At 60.1% G+C, this 22,530-nt stretch overlaps 1 protein-coding gene across 2 annotated transcripts in view; it reads left to right on the forward strand.

Moving 5' to 3' along the window:
- The window catches only part of RBM19 (RNA binding motif protein 19), a 128,499-nt gene extending 107,343 nt beyond the window's left edge, over nt 1-21,156 (forward strand). The window contains exons 24-25 of one of the 2 annotated variants that reach the window (XM_059139085.1): nt 15,428-15,540; nt 20,573-21,156. In XM_059139085.1, coding sequence (XP_058995068.1) covers nt 15,428-15,540; nt 20,573-20,632 — 173 coding nt within the window. In that variant the 3' untranslated portion in view covers nt 20,633-21,156. Of the gene's footprint in view, nt 1-15,427; nt 15,541-16,125; nt 18,517-20,572 lie in introns of those variants that run through there. The other variant, XM_059139086.1, reaches the window with a different exon arrangement.
- Nucleotides 21,157-22,530: the final 1,374 nt, after the last annotated feature.

Consider the following 22,530-nt stretch of genomic DNA (forward strand, 5'->3'; position numbering starts at 1 on the left):
CTGAGCCCCAGGACAGTGGCAGCAGCTCCGGGCGCTTCTGTCTCCGTTTTACAAAGAAATCGAGTGAGGCACTGCCCGTGGTCACGCGGCCGGAAAGTCACAGATTGGAGCTCTAGGCCAGCTCCAGAACTCTCACCCCACCCCGCCACCCTGTACTACTCCATACTAGCAAGTGCCGTCTTCCAGAAGTCTGGGGCTTTTTTTTTTTTTTTTTAAGATTTTATTTATCTTATTTGACAGACAGAGATCACAAGTAGGCAGAGAGGCCGGCAGAGAGAGAGAGAGGAGGAAGCAGGCTCCCTGCTGAGCAGAGAGCCCGATGTGGGGCTCGATCCCAGGACCCTGGGATCATGACCTGAGCCGAAGGCAGAGGCTTTAACCCACTGAGCCACCCAGGCACCCCAAGTCTGGGGCTTTTATTAGACCTGGGTATATGAGTGTTTCCTGCATGGCTTCCTTCATCCTGACTCGTCCAGACCCTGAATGTAGACTGTCCAGAAATGGAGGCTGTCAATAACAGGTCATGATGGAAAATGTCAGACAGCCCTTTGGAATTAACACAGTGTGTCCTCCTAGAAGGCCCCAGGAGGTGCACATTACCGTGTCCCCACTTATAGGCTGGGAAGCTCAAGTGCAAGGTGAGGTGAGGGCCCCAAGGTCAGTTCTGAGGGTCAGCCCAGCTCTGTGTTTGGACTCCCTTTGAGTCCCCCTGGAGGAACATGGCCCTCAGGTTCTGGAAGGGGCCATGCGCTCTGAGCTGACCGAGTGTGTGGAAGTGAGTATTGCCAGACCCTTCCTGAACCAAGGGAAGATGGGCAGGGTCCTAGCAGGGAACAGAATTATCCCAGGGGTTGGCAGGAAGAGCCTGTAATGCAGAGGTGAGGGTAGGGGCCAGAGGTGAGCAGTACTGAGGAGCAATCCCCCCTCCCCCCACCTTATCCCAGGGCCTGTAGGGGTAGGGAGGAAATGATGTCCCTGGGGTCCATCGAGAGCAGGGACTGCAGACACCTACTCAGTCCCCTAGTGTAGAAGCCCACAGCCAATGCCAGAGAACCCCGCAAAGCAGGTGGGGAGCGGCGGGAAAAGTTCCTGCAGCTCCTTCTCTTCCCACCTTTCTCCCCGCTGGGTCTCCCCTTGGCCCACTGCATCTGTAAGCCAGAGGACCAGGTCCCCCAGGGACACCTGCCAGCAGACAGCAGGACAGAAGATGGATCTGGTGGTCCCAGAGAACATCTAGCCCATGTTGGGCCCACGAACAGCAGCAGGGCTGTGCTGAAGGGAGCCTCCCATCTGGAGGGGTCTCTTAGGCGCGCACCCGCCTGCCAGACCTCCACGCTGGCCTCACCCGTCTGGGTTGAGAAGATGACAGAACGGCAGCCTGAGAGTAAAGTCATTCCCAGTCGTGTTTCACAGCACTCTTGCCCAAAGAAACACATGATAATCCTCTGAAAACAAAAGAAGGCTCTCTCCAGAACACAGCAAGATAAGACACAGGGATTTGTACCCTAGGATCCGTGAAACCTTGTCTTCGCGGATCCTAGTCTAGGGCTGGCCTCAGAGGAACTGAGCCCACCCAGAAATGTTGTCATCCCGTTGTGGGGGCGGGTGTGGGTGCGTGCACGTGTGTGTGAGCAGGTCTACCTCTCGGGCAAGAGGATCTGTTATCAGATTTTCCGTAAGCTCCTGGTCCCCGAAAGGTTGGCTGTGGGAGAAGGAACGTTGACCTTGTAATCCAGGAGACCCGGTTTCTGTTGCTCCCTGACTGAGGGTCAGGGGGCGGGGCTTGGGGGGGAGTCAGTGTGCCTGCCCCCTGGGTTCCGTTTCCCCTTCCACAACTGTTCACCAACGGTGGCGGTGGCAGCTGACAAAGGCGCCCCCTTTTCGAATTGTTGTGCATGGGCTGCCCTGTTGGTTTTCTCACCCAGAGGGCACCCCCACCCCCGCAGGGCAGTCCCAGGAGGTAGGGACTGTGTCTTCCCTGTTTAGAGATGGAGGGAGGAGGCACGTGGAGATGAAGTCACACGCTGGGGCTCACGCAGGCGGTGTAGGGTGGAAGCCAGGTTCGAGCTCGCGCAGTCCGGCTGAAGGTCCCTGTACTCAGGGCAACAGCTCCATCTGTCCTTCCCACGTTAGCTGGACCCTGGGGGGCGGGGGTGGGGGAGGGGTTCGACAAGTCAGCCCACAACAGGTGCTCGGGAGCCTGCAGTCCCTCGTACTGACCCCTCCATTGTGTGTCTGAGCTTTTGGGGGAATGGGAGGTGCCCCTACAGCCCTGAATGTTCAAAATAGGGCTGCTGGCCTCCTGCTCTCCTGGCTGGACCCTTCCCCCCGCCCCCCTGCTCTGCCCCTTCCCCGTGGCGAAAAATACCCAGCTCATTTGTGTCGAAATCTGCATTGTTCAGCGCTTCCAGGGCCCTGGCAGACTCCGAGGGCAGGTGGGACGCATGCCCAGTTTCCTTCCTCCACGCCGAGCTCTGCCAGGAAGGCACTCAGGTCTCCCGTGGAGGCCCCAGCCCCGGTTGCCCAGCCCGAGCCCTGAGGCCACGACAAAGGGCTCCCTGTGGAATGTGTTCTGGGGATGACAGGCAGGCGTCCGACCATTCGGCAGGGGGGCCAGGCACGAAGCTTGCTGGCGAACCGAGAGCTCCGCAGCCCCTGCGACCAGCCCCTCTCTCCGTCCATGAGTCCCTGATGAGCCTAGGTGAAGGTGGAAGGTGCCATGTATGGTTTGGGCTAGATAACACTAATTATTATTATTACTGCTGTAACAACTTTCATCTGTTAAGCCTTACTCCGTGCCAGGTGTTATCGACGGGCGGTCGCAAGTATTAATTCTGGAGAGTCCTAGGGGGTAAATACCGTCATTCACTCCTGCTTTGTAGATGAGTAAACTGAGGCACAGAGAGGGCAGACACCCTGCCCAAGGGGGCAGCCGAGTCAGGAGTCAGACCTGAGCTTTTGGCCATCCTGCTAGACTGAGTCTTTGTATCAGCAGGTGTGTGCTGGTGCCCCTTCCGCTTGCCCCGGGGTGTGTCCCCATCCCAGCTCTGTGACCTCGGGCACCGTGCTCAGCCTCAGCTCTCATCCATATGGCGGGACGAGGGTGCCTACCTCCGCTGGGAAACCTTGGGGCTCAAGGAGGCGATGCCTCTAAGGTTCCTGGCACAAGTGAGCGTGTGACAGATGTCACTTCCCCCATCTTTCCTTCTTGGGGCCGCCCAGAGCACTTTGTTGACCTCGCTTCCCAGGCCAGCCGGGCTGAGGAAGGATGTGCTCCGGGCAAGGGAGAGAGACCGGAGAGGAGCCCCGGTTTTTGTAAGCCTGGCTTGTAAACGGCGAGTGCGCGTGCGTGGGTGAGAACCTGGAGAGGCCCAGCACGTGGGCCCTGCCCGGGGCCGGTGCGTTTGCATCCGACTCCGGATGACAGCTCGTGGAGACGGTGTCCATAATGCCCTGCCTTCCGACGCAGGTGTGGGAGCGAGCCGTGCTCCGTGCCGGCCTGGTGTTCACCACTCACAGAGGGTCCTGTGTTGGCAGCCAAAGAAGCTTGTTTTAAACCTCCACCGCCACCCCACCCCTGCCGCCGGCTTCCAACCCTCCGGAAGCCTCCATCCTGTCCCTTGTCCCTGTAAGATGGCAGGGTGTCACGTTTCTCCCTTCTCAGGTGAGGCCTGCGGTATGGCCATGACGTTGAACAGCAGTGGCCAGGTCGGCCTCTGAATGCCATTGGCCATGTTGCTCTGATCTTGACACCAGACGGAGGTGCCCTGAGAGGGCAGAGCAAGCCGGCCGTCCTCTACAGAGCCGTCTGCTCCCCTCGCCCCTGCCCCGCCCCCACCCCCCCTCCCGGCCTAGAACCGTTTTCCCCTCTGCCCCTCGCGGCCCCCGGTAGGTGAAGTGCTATTCTTCAGCCCTCGCGTGTGGGAGGGTGAAAAGAGAGAGCAAGGAGGGAAGAAAGAGGAAAGCCGGCCACTGGCTGTGTCCTTTTCTTCCCGAGCGTGTTACAAACCAGCAGGGTCGAGGCATCGAGAAGCTTTCAGGGCCTCGGCAGGCCGCGGTACCCGCAAGCGGCACCGAGAGAATATAATGGTAGAGAAGCAACCCGCCCGCAGAAGCCTCTGTTTCAGACCCCGCACAGCCAGGGAGGCCCGGGCAAACGGGCTTTTACTTGGCCGGGAGCGCGGCTCTGCTTCCCGCCGTTGTCTTATTCCAGCTGGGAGGACTGATGGGCTGTGGTTAGCGGTTGTACCTTTCACCTCCGGAGCGGGGAGCGCAGACATGACCGGCATGGCAAGCGGCTGGCAGCGGCGCCTCCCCTGCCCGCCAGAGCCGGCCCAGGCCCGGGCGGGAGATCCGCTCTCTCTGGGTGCGGGCGGGTGCCCGGCCGGTGCGGGGATGGGGGGGTGGGGGTCACGAGCCTCCAGCACAGGTGCTGATGGGGACCGGAACCAGGTGGGGAAGGGGCCCGACTGCCAGAGCTCTTGTCCCGGCAGCCTGTCCCTTGCCCCTTCGTCCGCCACTCTCAGCCAGAACATGAGAGATCGGCCCTCTCCCTGGTACCCCTGGTGTGCTCGGTTCCCCCATCATGCTCCTCCCCCCTCTTCCTGCCACTCTGTGTTCCTATGTGCGATACTCTGATGTCTCTTCTCCCCGTGAGGCCTGCCCTCCAGGGCAGGGGTCCTCCGCATCTCCCCGTCACTGTTGTCCTCTGCCTAGCACCGTGGGCGCTCCTTAACTGTCCGTGGGCCAGGCACACGATTGTCCCATCGACCCATTCTGACCCAGTGTCTCGTCCCTAGCAGCCGTAGTGCGGGAGTCGGTTCAGCCCCTCCTCACTGTCACCCCACGGGAGGGAAGCCCGGTTGCCGGGACGCTGTACGGTTAGCCGTGCAGCCAGCCCCAGAGCCCCACTTGGCCTGAAGCCAGCTCTTCCACCTTGAGCCTCCGCCCACCACCAGTCTAAGAGAGGCAGCCATGTGACTTCGTATTAAAGACCAAGTCAGGTGCTGGAGAAGAAGGGAGAGGGCTGAGTGGAGGACCTGCTCTGTGCTGGGAGCACAGCCAAGGGGTTCGGGGATGCAGTCCCGTATTGGCCTCCCCCCTCTCTGGAAAGAAGTGCCGTTCCTGTCTTCCTGAGGTGCACACTGAGACCCAGAGAGGTGTGTGTGCCAGAGGGCACACAGCTTTGCATACTGCAGAATAGCTCCCCATTTCCTATTCTGCAGAAGCCCCCACATCCCCAGTTGCCACCCCCCATCAGACCCGGCCTCCCAGTCCAGGTAGGGCAGTGGTTGCAAACCAGAGCCCACAGCCAGATCCAGCCTGCAGCCTGTTTTTGTAAATAAAGGGTTTTTGGCTCACGGCCGTGCCCGTTTGTTCCCACGGTCGGTCCAGCCGCGTGCTCGCACTATGAGGGAGGAGAGGGGCTGCCGCGGAGACCTGTGGCCTGTGAAGCCAAAATGGTTTACTGCCTCACCACTTACAGAAAAGGCCTGCCCTGGGGCTTGAGAAATGGCTGCCCTTATTTTATCTAAAAGCCACGGGGGTAACTAATTCCTCCTACCATGAGCTCTCCTTTCTCAGAGCATATACAGTTCTAGAAGCATCACGGTCACACCCTCCCCCACCCCTGCCCCACTGAAGTCTCTGCTTAAGAACTCCAGCTCTCCCTGGGAACGAGGCCCCATCATCCTGCCCCTCACTGGCTCTGTTCGGTCATTCACTCATTCATTCATTCACGTGCTCGACTCTGCGTTAACCACCTCGTGTTCAAGCTTTTCTCAGCCCTGAGGACAAAGCAGTGAACTAGAGAGAAGTCGCCTGCCCTCGTGGAGCTGGCATTTCAGGGGGAGAGACAGATGACAAAAGAGACAAATAACAAAGTTAGGACGATAGCAAGCCCTATGGAAGAAATCAGAAAGGATAGCAAGGTGCTCCTGGGAGCCGGGAAGGGTGGAGAGATTTCCCCCTCCTCTTGGCACAGCCCTGGACTGGAAGAAGTTTTTCCAAGGAGTGTTTTTTTGGTGGGAGGAAGAAAGCCAGCCAGCCAAAGTTCCGGGGGATAAACATTCCAGGCACAGGGACCCGTAGGTGCAAAGGCCCTGGGACAGGAACATAGTCATAACAGGCCACCGTGGCTAGAAAACAGTTCCAGGGCAGAGAATGCTAGGAAACAAAGCTGGAGAGAGGCCAGCGGAGCTCCTTGTGGGGCCTGGCAGGGAGCCTGGCTTTTATTCAGCATAAAGCAGGAAGTTCCTCAAAGATTTAAGAAGGGAGGATTTACATTGTCAGACCTTTTCCTCCCTGTTCCACGGGGCCTGCATTGTGGAGGGGCAAGAATGGAGGTAGGAGTCCCATCGTGGTCCTCACAGCAAGCAGGAGCAGTGGCCTGGGTGGGAACAAAGACCGTGGGGATGGAGAGCAGGTGGACTGGGCCTGTGTGGTGAAGGGAGAGTCAGCCTAATTTACTTCCAGAAGGCATGAGGGAAATTAAGGCCGGTGTGGAGATTTCTGCTTGGAGCCACTCAGGATGGTGGTGCCTCGTGATGATGAAGCCCAGGAAGCTGGGAAAAGCAGGTGGGGGTTGGGGAGGGGTGCACATGGGGTTTGAGACACTATTAGGACTCCCCATGGGATGTCAAGCAGATAGATCTATGAGTTCGGAGCTCAGGGGCGAAGTCTGGACTGAGATATAAATTTGGAAGTCATCAGCATACAGATGATATTTAAAGCCTGCAACAGTTCACCATTCCCCCGCCTTCCATAACTTAATCATTCCTAGGACGGCACATTTTCAAAAGATCGGGGACCAGGAGAGCCCCTTATCCCTATGCCAGCCCTTGCAAATATGCCTTCTTGATCTTGGCCATGAAAACATAATCATCGGGCTTTAAAAATCACAGTCGGGAAAGTTCAAGCAAGTATGTGAAGTCACAGAATTTATTATTCAAAATATCCCTTCGCTGTGGATCTTTCCAGCTCCCTGGAGACAGAAGGTTCCTGTAAGCTCCCCATGCCTCATTTTTATTCCTCCATTTGGGTGCTTCTCGGTCCCTCCTTAAGGCTTCACGGAAGCAGGCAGCCCTTCCTCCAGAGGCATCAGAGGAAGCCGATGAGGGCGATTGTGCCACTTGCCACCGCAGGGACAGGGACCAGAGGGCCTGAGAGGCGTCTTACCCCTGCCCTCTTGGAAGGGCACTGCCTTCCCTGGCCAGAGTGCTGTGTTTTGTTCCTTCTGGGCGGCACCAGGAGAGAGGTTGAAATTGGCCGGGAGACCAGCTCTTTTCTCAAATGCCCCAAGCCGTCGCCGCTGTTGGAGGCAGAGTCGAGCGAAGCCACACGAAGAAGCGGGAATTGTTTTCGTCCCGCAGCTCCTGGGCAGCAGGGGTGCAAATGGCCGGCAGTAGGGAGGGACCCACGTCCAGAGAGCCAAAGGCTTCCCTCCTGCCGAGGTGCTGCGGAGGCCGGAGGGGCCCGGAGCAGGCAGGAGCAAGTGTCTGCAGGTCCCCTCCTCCTTCTCCTCTCCCTGCTCCCTGCCTCACGCCCTGAGCCTCTTGGAGTGGTGTTTTGGAAATATTTCCAGGCGCTTCAGCAATATCCTCCCCACTCTCTTCCCCTTCCCCCGGGAGCGGCTGTCCGTGCGGGGAAGGCACTTGCTCCCAATCCAGCTAAATTGTTATTGACTTGTGTTCTCTGCGTTCCGCAAACATTTCACTCAGCCGTCGCCAGCGAGGCCAGGAATCCCTGCTAGGGCTAACGGGGAAACCAGCTGTGCCGGGCCATTTCTCCTGCTCTTCCTCATCGATCACAGAATTCAACTGACAGAAGGAGAATTTCAGAGCGACTTGGGAGGGGAAGGGGCTGGGCCCGGATTGGACAGGGGTTCGGGGACCTGAGGACCAAAGTGCTGGAAACCGGGGCAGGAGGAGGAGGGTAGGCTTTCCCTCCAGGGTTGTGGCTGGTGGCAGGAGGCGGCCAAGTTGGCGTCTGAATTGTCGGTTGGCCCGGGCCGGAGGAACCCACGAGAGACAAGACAGGGAGATTTTCGTTACTGCTTCATGGCCACGAGTGAGACTAGTGGGTTCTGTAGACAGGAGACCATAAATCAGAGGCTGCCCAGGTGAGCCATCAACTGAGCGCTGCCGAGGGTCTTTGTTTTACCTATAAAATATGCACAGGTGGGGTTTGGTTTTGTTTTTGTTTGTTTGTTTTTAATGAATCTCTACTATTTTGCTATCAGAAGATTTGGCCTGGAAAATCGAGATTCTGGCCTCTGGAAAAATTAGGTCTGACCACGCTGGTGCTGCGGGCCCGTAGAGCAGCTGGGGCTGGGTTGCCGCAGTCTGCGGCCTGCCCTATCGTCTCCCTCCTGTGCCTGCCTGACTGCCTAAGGCCCGCGCATATCCAGATCTGGTGCGGATTTCTTCCGCCTTGATGCCCTGAGGACACATTACTGTGTCCTCCCTTTCCAGGGCTCCCTACTCCCACCCCAGGGCTATGCCAGGAGGAGGGGGACAGGAGGTTCATGCCCATCAAGCCACTGCTAGAAATGGAAAGATCCCTGCAGGCCCAAGGCAGGGGAGTGGGGGATGCCTTCCAAGGGTTCCACTTCCTTTTCCTTTGCTGCGTGCAATGAGTCACCTTCACCTGGCCACTCCCTGCCTCTCCAGCCTGCACCAGCCTCTCCAGCATCTGTAACTAATGCAAACACATGCAGGACGGAGCCTGAAAGCCCCTAGGCTTAGCCCGGCTCCACAGCCCTACCACAGGCTAAATCCATGGTAATCCAGGCCCTGCAGATGCGGAGCTTCCGGGCCAGCTGCCTGGAGCGCACGGAGGAAGGGCCACCTTCCAGGCTGCACGCAGTCTCCTGCTTCCCAGCGAGCCAGGGCCCTGAGCACCGTGCTGATCACCTCAGTAGCCAATGCCCGCCCCAGGCCACTCACAGCAGAACCTCTGGGGATGGGGTCCCAGCTTCGGTGGTTTCTAGATTATTCTCTCGGGCAATTGGGTGAAGTCCGCCACTGCAGGTAGGTGGTGCTGCGGAGGCTCTGTCCGTCCAGTCCTTTTCTGCCAAAGAGCTCTTTCCTATGGGGGCTGTGGCACCGGCCACTGAGCCCCGGGACCGCAGGCATCACTGGCGTGATGGGCTGTGGGGTGAATGCGGTCAGGTGACTTCCCTAGAACCGCTGCTTGCGCGTCTGACAAATGGGACAGTAATACCACGCAGCTTGTGGGATTTCTCCCCGTGCACACCCAGCCTGCCGCTCCGAGCCAGCGGGTGCCTGGGACGTGGAGGCCCAGGGAATGCGGGGGTCCTCCTCTGCCTCTCAGCTTCTCCTGGTCAGCCCTCGGCTCACAACCCCCTGGGGGCCCCCGACCCGGCACCCGTGGCTGGCGGTTCCGAATATCCTTTATAGAGTTTTCTGCACGGCTGCGGCCCCAGCCCCAGGCCTGGCACAGAGCATGTGCTCGCTTTCAGGTGGGTTCACGGGCCCCCTGGGGCCGGTCCTCCGGTTTCCACAGAAACTAGAAACGGGGACTGTTGCATAGCATCTCCCCTTTGTTTGCGAATTAGTAACTAGTTTTTTACATCTTAAATCGAGTCAGCAAATGCAAACGCTCTACCGGGGACCTGTGTCACGGGGGAGGCTTCCTTCCCTTTGATCACCCGGTCACCCGTAGCCGTGGTGTCCTGGTGCAGGTTCCCCAGGGGCAGAGCCTGAGACGCAGACTTGGCTACCAAGCAGATCACCTCAGAGGTGAGCCCAAGAAGTGCATGAGGAACGGGAAGGAAGCGAGGGATCCAGCCCAGGGCCGCAGCGAGTGGGCCCGCCAAGGGCAGCAGGTACTCACCGCAGCCAGGGCCCTCCAAGATCTGTGGGGCACACACCTCAGAGCTGCCCCCCCGGGAGTCGAGGGAGCGGGGACATGTGTCCACCAGCTCCCCATGAACACATCTCTCTGGGCTTATGTCCCCAGCCCCTACAGCTGACCCTGTGCCGCGGCATCACATACCCTGGAGGCCAGAGACAGCCACTGACATGTCCCAGAGCCATGCACTAGTGCTGCATGCGGCCACCAGGGTGGGGCACCCACAGTGGCTCCCGGCACTGGCCCAGGGCTACTACTGCTGCCCCTGTTTGGTGTCCGTCCCGGAGCCGGAAAATGGGCCAGCCTTCCCTGAGCACTCGCCAGGGGCTGTGGGGAAGACTTAAGGGGCACCCCTCTGAGCGAGCAGAGTACCTTCAATCATTGTGGGACACAGAGGCAGCCCAGCCCGGAGCAGCGGGCTCTGATCCTGGCAGCCGGGGTTCAGCCTCCCCTGGCTGCCGGCACCTGCTCCTCTCAGGGCCCCTGCAGAAGTCCTCCGTCCCTGGCTCTGCTCGCTCTTCCTCAGTGCTCTGCCTCTGGAACAAAAACCCATGAGGCGCTTTCTGTCATACTCCCAGCAGCAGCCCCCCCCCCGCCCCGCTCGCGCCTTCCTGTCTGCCTGCCTGTGCCTTCCACGCGGGGCGACAGTGCCAGCCAGGGCTGGGAGAGAGACGCGGGCTGGCATTCTGTCAAGGAATTAATTGAAAAATAAAATCATTAGATGGGAACTCCAGAAATGCAAAATGGTGGTTGGAGGGGGGGAGGGGCGGGGAGGGGGGCAGGACTGGGGGGTTGTTGGGGGACGGCTGAGTTTTTTGTCAAGTTAATTTCTTGGGTATTGATGTTCGGGTGACATTCACTTGTTGTTTATCTCCGGGTGCAGCTGTAATGCTAAAAGAAAATGCACAGCTTGTTTCGTTTATTTATTTTACACCTTTCTCCGATTCTGCATTATGTTTGTTTGGTGAAAACCCACTGAGGCTTTTGATGTCGGAGAAGTGGGATTTCAGCAGCTGTTTCCTGCAAGCAGGGTGCTCCGCACGCAGGCAGGGCCGGCGGGCGGTGCTGGGGGTCGTGCAGTGGGGACTCAGGCTGACGCGTCCCCTGGTGGCGGGCGTGGGGGAGTGGTGGGGGGGGGGGCGACCCGAGTCGGATGCGCCAGGCCCGCGAGAGCAGTCACAGCTCCCAAGTGCTGAGCCCTTCGTGTGCGGGGCTCTGTGCACAGACTCGCAGACGCCCACAGCCGCCCCGGGAGGCGGGTCCTGTCTTCACACCCCACATACGGATGGGGAAGCCGAGACACTGGGAGCGGAAGTGACTTGCCCAAGGTCACGGAGCCATTAGGTGGCAGAGCAGGGACCTCAGATCATCTGACCTGCTGCCTACACCACTCGCCCCGCAGGAGTCCGTGGATCCCCCCCCCCCGCCCCGTTTTCCAACCTGGGGCGGGGAATGGGTACCAGACCTTCCTTACCCTTTACCAGCCAGATCGTCTCACTCGTTGATCTAATAGCTCGTCATCGATCACCTGTCATCAATAGCCATCCTGACAGTCCCCGCCCTGTCGGCGCCCACCGGCCAAATGGCAAAGCAAGACACTACACCAACACCCACGGTGACAGGGGTTAGAGCAACAGAGATGTCAGTCTGGCCGCCACCCGCTGGGGCCCAACCAGGGGCCGGTCACTGCTCCTTTCCCTCCGTTAATTCTCCCCACGACCCCTTGAGGTGGTGGTACCCCTGCATTACAGGCAAGGAGACTGAGGCAGCAAGAGGCTGGTCAGAGGGGCCTGAGCCTGCATTCCCGAGTGTGTATGTGAAATGCTGAGGGAGGACATGCAGGGTAGCCAGGAGAGGCTTTCACCAGAGGGAGGAGCCTGCACCTGCTCCGGGCAGAAGGAGGGACTTACCGCTGGGCCTGCCGGTCAGCTGATGGTGGCCACAGACAAAGCAAGGGAGGAGGAACTGTCCTGCCTCCTGTCCCAATTTTATACGAGGGAGTGAACCTTGCGGGGTATGTGACTGCCCCCCCCCCCCCCACCGAGGGCACACAGCTGGGAAAGTGCCAAAGCCAGGAGTGTGTGACCCTAAGGCCAGACGTGGTGACCACCCACCAGTCTCTGTGTCTTAGGCTCCCATGCAGCCTTGGCCATGGCCTCTGCCCCGGGCCAGGGCCCCTGAGAGACGCCCCATGGCACAACCCAGACAGTGTGTGTGGCCTGCAAATGGGACAACTGAGGCAGGACCCCAGGGCTGCTCTCTGGTAGCTGGGAGCCTTGGGGGGTGCGCCTTGCCCTGCACCTCTGTCTCCCCAGCTGTGAAATGAGGGTGATGGCACCCCCTCCTGCAGGGGGTTCCTGAGACTCAGCTGAGGCCCTGCCTGTGTGTGTCCTTCTGCTGGCCGCATCCCCCTTCTTCTGGGCCTCAGTTTCTCCAGCCAGATCACCCCTCCAGGGCCTGCCACGGGATTGGCCCTACTGCCTCTTCCAGGAGCGGGGGGCTGAGGCTCAGAGTGGGGAAGGTCCCACCGCCAGCGAGGGGAAGCAGGGGATTGGAACCCAGCTCATGGCTTCTCTTCATTCTGCTATGGCTGTGTCGCGGGATGTTTGGCTCTTAAATGGTTGTCAGATGGCTGCAGAGGAGGAGAGCGTCTGGTACCCAGTGACTCAGAGGAAGGTGAGAGGGCAGCTGAGGGCAGGGCTGGTATCCCAGGCACAGGTGTGGAAGAACCGGTTCACAAGTCTTGAAGACCGCGAGGTCCGCTCCCAAGCAAACTGAGCATGGCTGGTGCCTGTGGGCCTCGGGGCCGAGGTTGGGAGGTGCCCACTGGTTCAGAGGGTGGGACATGCCAGGCAGCCATGCGGGAGTGAGACCAGCACAGTGGGGTCAGAGGGCCGGAGCTGGGAGTCAGCTAGGTTCTGGCCATGTTTCCATTGTCATCTCCTCCAGGAAGCCACCGTGATAGCCCACATGAAGCAGGTTCGTCCCCACCACGGCACTAACCCTGCCATGGGTTGTGGTTGTATGGCTCCTTCTCTGTGTCCCCTCACGGAATGCCTCAGGAACGCCCTAGACGGGGCCTATCCCACTCACTCCCAGGCCCGGCCCAGAGCAGCCACTGCCTGGTCTCTGCTGTGAGGGGATGAAAACGTGAACAAAGGTGGTTCAAGACTGCTTTGGGTTTGGCCCCTGTTTCTGTGTGTCCTTTAGCAGCCCGAGCTGTTGAACCTCATCTAGGCCTGCCGTCCGTCCACTCAGCCAACAAGTACTTTCTGAGCATCTGCTGTATGCCACGCGCTGGTCTAGGTCTTGAGGGCGCGGGCCTCCTGGAGCTTCCTCCTGGAGCTGGCCTCCCAGCGGGAGAGGCAGACAGTAAGCTGCACAGTAAAACACGGGTGAATGCCGTGGAGAAGCACGGACGGGGAAGTAGGGCAGGGGCACTGGGGGCCTTGTGCTTTTAAACAAGGAGATCGGGGAGTCCTCCCTGCAAAGCTGAGTCCCCCACGTTGCTCCCTGGGGGAGGAGCGCTCCAGGCAGAGGGAACAGCAGGTGCAGAGGCCCGGAGGTGGGGGCCAGCAGCCAGGAAGCGATCCTGGGTGGCATTTGCCATATAAGTAGGTGCGGGGGAGAGTGTAACCGGAAGTTCACGGAGGTGACAGGTCCCCTGTGTCGCTCACAGAGGTGAGCCGTCCTGACAGCCTTAGCTTTTCCCCAAGTGAGCCAGCAGCACGGAGGCCAAGTCAACCGGGCCACAGGAGCTGATGCCCCGGGTGTCCCTAAGAGCGGTCTCTGGGAGGGAGGGGAGGAGGTGTCCACTGTCCTGGCAGCTCTGGCTTGGGGCGGGGGGAGGGGGGCCACGGCAGGGGTGGGGTGTTCGGGATGCAGAACCGGCTGAGGGCTTGAGCCCCAGGGCGCACAGGAAAATCCCACTCCCTTGCCGGTGCCTCCGTGCCGTTAGGTGGTGGGAAAGCTCAGAGAAACCTTGAAGGTCAAGCCCACGGCTCTGTCACCGCAGCCCGGGAGCTCGCACCCCCATTGTTAGTAACTAGGAGGGGGCGTCCGTGCCGGGCTCACAGGCCCTATTTCGCTGCTCTTCTATTTCCCGGCTCCCATTACCTGCCCACAAATTCAATTTCCCGAGGCCATTGTGCACCTCCAAAGCCTGGCGATTAGAAGGAAACCCAGAGCGAGGAGAGGAAGCGTGTGTCTGAGCCCAGGGCTGCTGCCTTACCCCCTGCCCATCCTGCCCCCTCTCCCTTTCCATCACTAACAGTGAGTGGTGGATCCAGCTGCTGGACCTGCAGGCTCCTGCGCCCCCAGGGTGGGGGGTGGGGGCCCCTGGCCCAGCGTGGAGTCAAGACAAAGGGTCACAGGGAAGTTTGTCCCCCCGGGAGGACTTCACAGAGGAGGTGCTCTTTGAGAATGGGTTTGGGACTGTCTGCGGCTGCCTCTGAGCAAATCCGCGTTCTCTGGGACCGAGGCTGGCCGTCAGCGAGAGGTCAGACTGCAAGAGGGACTGATGGCAGGTCGGCCTGAGAGCAGCCTCCTTCCACCCCCAACCCTCCTGGGCAGTTGTCCCCATCTCCCTGGTGTTCCCTAGCCAGCGCCGGACACTCATGAAATGTGGGGAGACTGGCTGCGGCGTTGCTGGGCTTTGAATCCTGCCTCCAGCCCTTGTAGCTCAGTAACCTTAGATTTCCCTGTCCGTGGCCTAGCTCCCTCCCCAGTAAGAGGCGGCCATCACCCCTACCTGCAGGACTGGTGGTTGTTGCACGCAGTAGGTCCTCAGTAGTGTTTGGGGCCCAAAGGGACTGTGTGAGCTGAGCCCAGTGTGCGTTCTGGTCCTGCCCTGCGTCTGCCTCCCCTTCCCCTCGCCTCGCAGAGAACTCCTCTGCATCCTTCAAAGTCCAAGTGAAAGAGCCCCTCCCCTGCAGAGCTGCCTCTCAGTGTTCTTCCCTGCCTCCCTCGCTGGCATCTCGGTGCATGATTTCAACCAACAGCCACTGAGCTTCTGCTCCATCAGGCGCCTTCTGCACCATGAAGAGTCTGTGGCCTCCAGGAAAGCCGGAGAAGCTTCTGCTTTTTTCCCCAACAATTGCTCTCGCTTGACCCGTCCTCTCTGAGGGTGTTCCGCTCTCTGCAAGCCAGCCCGAGATCCGTCAGCCTCTGGGCTGCTGGGAGAAGCCCTCCTCGCCCCCTTCCTAACTGGAGCCCTTGCCTCTGTGGGTGGAAGGAAGCCCGGGAGGGGGTGGCGGGCCGAGCCGAGCCGAGCCAGAGAGTTCCTGGGGCCGGGGAGAGGCAGCCCTGGGGTGAAGCCGGAGACTGACTATCCATGTTTCTCTCCCCTCTCCTGTGTTCTCCACACCCCCGCTTTGGCTTCTGGTCCCCTGTGCCCCCTCCTCTGACTCGCTGTCCTCCGGTGCCGCGTCTCCTCTCTCGCCTCCCCGCCCTCCATCTTGCTCCCCCCGGTCCCTCTCCTTCCTGCCATTTCTCCCTTCCCTTCCCTCCCCCTCGGCTGTTCTTTCCTCCTCTCTTGCCATCTGGGCTCCCACAGAGCCCCCGAAGAAAAAGCGGTCTGTGGTGTTGGACGAGATCCTGGAGCAGCTGGAAGACAGTGAAAACGACAGTGAGGAGCAAACCCTTCAGCTGCGAGCTGGCACCGAGAGGGTACGTGGCTCCGGGGCCCTGGGGACTGGGGACAGCCGCTCCGGCTTCTGCGCTCCTGGCGTGGGGGCTGGGGGGTGGGGGAGAGCCAGCGGTGGGAGTGCAGGCGACCCCGCCCTGCCCCAGCCTCAATTCAGAGGGGACGTTCCAGCAGTCCCCCACACATCCGCCTTGTGCCTGGCACCCAAGGGCCGGGGGGCGGGCGAGACACAGCCACGATAGGAAGTTTCTCGTGGCTATACCAGGACCTGGAAGCCTGGCCGTCCGCTGCTCCCAGATGGGGAGACGGGCCCCCCCGCCCCGCCTTGCTGGTCAGGGGATCTGGGTACACAGGGACTCGGGGGCCTGCTCCTGTGCAGCTGCATGGGATCAAGTGTGGCATCAAGAGGTCAGGACAGGAAGCCTCCATTCCACCCCACACTGGCTGGGGATCCTGGCCTGGTGACCTAACCTCCGTGGGCCCAGTGTCTGCCCCGGTTCCCACCTTAGACAGGTTTAATGGGGAAAACATGCCGCCGTGGTCTGTGAACTGCCCCCGCCGCAGTGGAAGACCAGCTCAGAAGCTTCTGTTCTTGGACTCCCCTCCAGGGCTGCTAGCTGGAGCTCCCACGTCTGCCGGCCATGTGCAGGAGTGCTCTCAGCCGGGACCTGGCCTCTGTCCTGCCCCAGGATTCCCAGGAACGTCGAGTCCTGGTATGACCACCAGGGGCTGACCCGAAGCCCACATGCCAGCCGGTTGAGCCTAAGATACGACTCTGATGGCCGATACGCCTGTCACGGGCGGACGACTCTGAAATGCATCCCGGCCCCGTGGAAAGGCTTGTCCCAAACTTGGGGCACCCGCACGCACACCCCACTCCAGCCTGGAAATACGGCCTCCGCCGGGATGAGGGGTCCTGCACTCAGCACATGCTGGGAGCCTGCCTCCCGGCGAGGAGGGAGTCGCTTGCTTCTCTCCCCTGGGTCCAGTCCCAGCCCCACTGTTCTCAGCTGTGTGGCCGCAGACCAGTGAGGGCCCCTCTGACCCTCAGTTTCTCTTTCGGTCCAGTGGGGGTGGTGTGGTGCCTTCCTGGTGTTTGACTACCTCAGTCAATCCAAGTAAAGCCCCGAGGAAACGCCCATCAGCACTTTTGTTACTCCTTCATTTGGGACCTCCCGGCTGGGGCTCCCGGGGAGAGTCCGGGAACCTTCTGACTTTGCAGAGAACGTGGTATGTGCGTTTTGGAGGAAGGAGGTTCCAGTCTTCATCCAGTTTGCCGAGTGGCCTTGAATCTGAGCAACGCTCTCCAGCGCCGGTAGCCATGTGAGGCTCCGTGCATGCCTTACGGCCCACAGGGCGCCGCTTCCTAATCGGTCCTGCTTTCCCCCTTCCTGGTTCCCCAGCTTCCGCAGCAGGCTGACCTGTAGACGTCGGGTATGTGCACCGCACGCAGGTGGGGCCGGTGTTAAACCTCACCCAGGCCAGGCCCTCAGGTGACCAGGTCTCCCAGTTGCATGGGTCTTGGGGTGACGGGGGTCCCCACCCCATTCCTCCCCACTGCTCGTCTTGTTCAGGGACCCGTGGGACTTTCCGGTTGAACACGCAGTCTATATCCACACGGCCAGACCGATGGTGAGGGCGTGGTCACTACACTGGAAGTCTTGGGCCCATGGGCCTGGCACACAAGGGGCCTCACGGGCACCCGCCTGACTTGGACGAAGGTACTAGAACGTTCCAGGGCAGGATCCGCCAACTCCTGCAGCCTGGTGTTGGGTGCCAAGCACAGGCCTGCAGCCTGGGAGACCAGGTTCCCATTCCTCCTTCCTGCCTCGCCTGGCCTCTCTGACCCCAAGCCCGGGGGCTCACTATCTGGACAGGACCAGCCATGTAAGCAATGAGGAGCAGTTGAGTCCACTCTCCTGGAGGTCTCAGGGTGCCCCATCACCCCCCCTTTCATGCTGCCAAGGATGTCCACAGTGGACGCCATCCTCATCGCCTCCCCTCCCTTAACCCAGGAGCACTGCATTCTCCACAAGCAGCCAGAGGGATCCAGCTGGATCCATGAACTAGATTACAGAAATACAGCCTCAAACCCTCAGGGTTACCCACACTCTTGGAATAAAGTCACATCACACTCCTCACCTCGCAAGGAGGCCCTGCCACTTGGCCCTCCCTTACTTTGTGCTGGCCCTTTGAGGGTATTCTCACCCCAGGGCCTTTGCACTGGCTCTTCCCTCTGCCTGGGACCCCCCTTTCCCCCACATCTCTCCTGTCTCTTTTTTTAAATTCCCCTTTGAGATCTTAGTTTAAATTCCCCTTCTTCACTCAGAGACGCTCCCTGACCACTTTGTCAGAAGTAGCCATACTCCGCTCCTCTTCTGCGCCCAGGCCTGCGCCCACACCCGTCGCAGACGTCTCTACCCGTCCTTTTCAGTCACAGCACTTAGTGCAGGGAGTGGCCTGAACCCTGTCCCTGCCCCTTTGAAAACGACTACCACCTTGCATGGTCAGAAAGTACTCACACGGGCATAGTTCCATATGGGAACCAGCACTGTTGCGATGATTCTGGAAGGAGATAAACCATGGTTGTTAGTCAATGGTCAGGTGAAGCCCAGTGAGGTACTCCTGGCATGGAGGACGGATGCCGCCCCTCCTCCTTGGAGGGAGACGCATCCGTCCAGTGCGTGCCGGGTGAGCTGTGGGGACTCTGGGCTATGGGGGCCCAGGCAGCCTGGAGACAGTCACTGTTGTCACCAGACCAGGGCACAGGGGAAGTTTGTGGAGGGAGTTAGAAGTGACAATAAGGAGCGCCTGGGTGGCTCAGTCGGCGAAGCATCTGCCTTCGGCTCAGGTCATGACCCCAGGGTCCTGGGATGGAGCCCTGCTCCCGACTCCCTGCTCCATGGAGAGCCTGCTTCTCCTCTCCCTACCCACTGGTGCTCGCTCCCACACGCGCTCTTTCTGTCTCTAGCAAAAATAAAGTCTTTTTTAAAAAGTGACACTGGGGCATCAGTCGATCTAAGGAAGAACCGCGAGGAATAAACCATGGAGGGATACGGAAGAAGGGTCGCAGCCCCGGGGCTAGGGGAGCCTCCTGAGGCCCGTGTAGATGCAGCCATTTCTCAAAAGGGTCTGTGGCCTCCAGATGCTCAGGGGGAACAAGGAAGGGGGCCGTGCTGGCAGCTGGGCTGGGCTGGGGGGGACGGCGGGGTCAGGAAGGGGGCACCTGAGCTGATGAGGCTGTGCGGCCGTCTGCAGAGGCCAGAGCTGGAACCCGTTGCCCTGCATGTGCCCCCACCACACATACACACACACACACACACACACACACACACACACACATGCCCGCTCGGACTCGGGGCCTGACCCCTGCAGGCCAGTTTCCCAGGCTCCCCTGGCAACAGGCTGCCAGTTGGGTTTGACCCGGGTGGGCACCATCGGGCGTCTGGGGCTGGCGGAGGAGGGAAGATGAGGCGGTGCTCCTCCCCCTCCCTCCATCCTGTACAGGGTCCCCACTGAGGGTCCAGCCCTGGATTCTACCACTGCCTCCTCAAGACCCCCACCCCCAGCCTCTGGCTCTGGCTGAAATCCCCTCCATGGAACTGGCTGACAGGCGCAGCAAGGAGATGGGGAACTGGGAGGCGCAGCGAGGAGATGGGGAACTGGGAGGCCTGTCTGCAAAGAGGAGCCCCGGGTTGGAAGCAGGGGTGGGAAGCCAGGAGTTTGGTCGGTCTGTGCACACGGGGCTCTAGAAGACTGAGCAGACAGAGACCCCCGGGAACTGCAGAAGCTTGGTGGTCTAGGGGAGAGCCATGGGCAGGAGGCCCTGAGGAGCCCTGAAGGGTGGGACAGAGTGTTCAAATGCGGGACCAGGCTTGGGGAAGGAGGGGTGCCGCCAAAACCCCTGGGCCTGGCCGGGGAAGGTGCCGTATAGACAGCCCTGGTTGGACAGGTGAGGAGGGTCCTGGCTCCTGCTTGCAGGTGGAGGACAGGGGATTAGACAGGGGGTCTCACAGAGCTCAGTGAGGGTGGGGTGCACCGCAGCTGGGGGGGTGGGACCCACAGGCCTGGGCGCGATCCCTGCTGGACCACCCAGTGCTTGCGAACCTGCACCCAGGGGCTCAGTGTCTCCTGCCTGGATTTCCGTATCTTTAAAATGGATATGAGAGGAATTTGGGCCTGGTAGGATTTTCTTCAAGATGGGAAATATTTAACAGAGTTGCATTTTTAGGGGACGCTAAATTGTGACTATCACAACCGTTTCTATTACTTAACAAAGAGGAAAGCATGGGGCATTACACCTGTGGATGCCCCAGCAAGCCAGAGTCCTGCGTGCACACAGCAGGCCTGCTGGGCCCATGTCAGAGGCCTGGGGCAGGATGGGGAGTCCCTGCATCCAGGAAGGTGGCCTGGAGAGGGTGCCTCTGCCCACAAGCCCCAAAGCAGGCTGCACGGGCATCTCCTTCACCTGGTCGTTTCCCACACAAAGCCAGACAGGAGATGAGCCTACGGTTGCCCAGGGAGCGCTTGGAAACAAGCGAGGCCTTCTCCAGGCCCTGGTATTGCTGGGTCTTTTCCCGACACTGCGATCTGGGGGTCACCCACAGGCAGGATCGTCTGTTACGAGAGCTGGGCTTGGGCCTCTGGGTCAGTGCTTCTAGGCCAGTCCACAGACTTAGGTGGGTAAGTAGACGTTCTCGTCATCGCCCAGCCAAGGGCCTGACTATGGGGTCATCCGGTGTCCCAGGGTCTGTAGTGATGGCCCTGGACCAGGCCTCGAGGTCTGCCTCCCCCCACCCCCGGGAGCTGGCATCTTCTGGGCCCATCCTGCGCACCGCTCGAGGGCTGGTGTGACCAGAGAAAGCCCAGCTTCCCTCAACTCTGGGAGGCGCCGGGCAGCTTGTGGCCTCTGGGAAAGGAGCCGTAGTGTGTGCAGCAACCCCCTCACTCCACACAGAGCAGGAAGGGGCGTCCGCCAGAGGCCGAGTCTGGCAGGGCGAGTCCCGAAAGCCAGCCCAGAACCTCAGCTCGTGTATTCATTCACCAAACACTTAGGGCACCGGGGATTCAAGGCCAGAAACGAGATCCACTCGCAGGTCTGTGTCCGGGGCTTGAAGATCCGTGTGTCCGGCAGAAGACAATCTCCAGGAGCCCTCGCCCGCCTGCTTTCCCTCCTTCTCTTTCACTGCCTCCTCAGCTTTTTCTGTCTTTTGTGGCCGGGCGGGCTCCCGGCGCCTGTCTGTGCTCTGCAGCGTCTAGGAAAGGATTAGTGCAAGCCGAGCATGCAGGCTTTGGTGAACAGAGCCGAGTTTGGTTTCAACATCTAATTCAATTTGTTCTGCCGAGATTGAAATATGAAATGGTTGCCAGTCAAACGTTCAAAGGACGGAGAAGGGAGAGTGAACGCCGGCTGAAATTTAAATTTTAATGAAAATGACTTTAACCCCTTGGTGCATGCACCTTGCAGAAAAAGAGCACGTTCTCCCCTCCTGCGGAAGAGCCTCTCCTGGGGTCCCCCCCCCCACCGCCGACCCTGCGCTTCTCTTTTGCAGAGCTTCCCTAAGACTATGTAACGGGTTTGTTTGTTGTTGTTGTTGTTGTTTTTTCCCGGAAGTATTGTTAATAAAAGATTAACGGAACACTTGCTTCCTAAGACACTCCCGTATTCACGCGGGCCGTGGAACTGGGCACCTGCCCAGCAATGAGTAGACCCCCCCGCCGGAAGCTCTGGCCACAGTGCTCGGCCCCGGTCACAGGTGGAAATGGTCATCTCTGCGCTGCGGTTTCCCCCAGGAAAGCCCTGGGAGGGCAGGAGCCGCGGTTTGTGCCCACGGCACCCCCTGCCTGGCAATATTTGGTGGACTGAAAACTCCGCACTTTGAGCTCCCAATAGCCGTGGGAGGTGGGTTTATGGGACATGGAGACACGGAGGCAGGTGGCATCCCCCAGGTGAAACCACGCAGGGGGCTGGCATGGGGACTCGTGTCCAGCTTCCCATCGCCAGAAGCCCGAGCTCTCAACCCGGCAGTCCCCTGCTTCTCCAGGGTGAGTGAGAGCCCAGCCCTGAGCAGGGTGGTGGGCCACACTCTCCTCTCCTCACCCCTGCACGGTGGGCTGTGCCACTGTCCTCGGGTTACGGGCGAGTGTGGGGCTCAGGAGGGAGGGTTTCGCACGTGCTGGGTCTGGATCCCTAACTCGGGGCGGCTTGAACAAAAGGTGCCCTGTCTTTTTTTCCCCAGATTAGGCTTTTCTTGTTCAGCACCTACTTGCCATGAACCACAGATATGCTTTTGGTAGGGGGGTGTTCAGTACCACCAATGCCGTCACCCGTGGGCACATGCTGTGGCTTACGATGTCTGTGGTCAGTGCCAGGCATTGCCCGGCAATCCTAGGACTCTAGGGCAGAGGGTGGGGGGCTGGGGACCCTAACACTCCCTCGAGAACCGAGGGACCAGCAGTTCCTGAGGGCAGAGCCCTTGGCTTCATCCCTAGGAGCACATGGAACATGAAACCAAAGCAGTTTGAACCTTAGATACCTCGGCGTGTGTGGCCAACATGTTTGTGAAGCCTGTTGTGCATGAGGCGGGGCCATGGGAACCGGGGAGCAGGAGGGAGCTCAGCGGACGACTCTCCTGGTCCCGACCAGCTGATGGCAGAAGGTGGGGGGCAGCCAGCCTGCAGACGCTCCCACTCAGTGCTACTGAGGCTGCCACGTGGGGTGCCCAGAGGGGCCGAGGGAGGGCCCCCCCCAGGGGGTGTCATGTGAGCAGAACCCGGGGAGGGAGAGAGCAGCGACATGTGTGCAGAGACGCTGCAGTAATCTGGGAGCTGGGGGTGACTCAGCCCCTCAGAGGAGGTGACAGGCAGCCGGGGCCTAGACGTGCTGCTGCTGGAGGTGGAGCCCAGGGGAACAGAGGTCCCAGCTCCGAGGCGTGCAAGGCCAGGGTTGGCCCCGTGGTTTGGGAATGAGAAGGAAGAAGCGAGCGTGTGCTGGAGCTGACCTGACTGGAGCT

Source organism: Mustela lutreola, chromosome 11 (assembly GCF_030435805.1).
Source record: "Mustela lutreola isolate mMusLut2 chromosome 11, mMusLut2.pri, whole genome shotgun sequence".
Classification (NCBI taxonomy): domain Eukaryota; kingdom Metazoa; phylum Chordata; class Mammalia; order Carnivora; family Mustelidae; genus Mustela; species Mustela lutreola.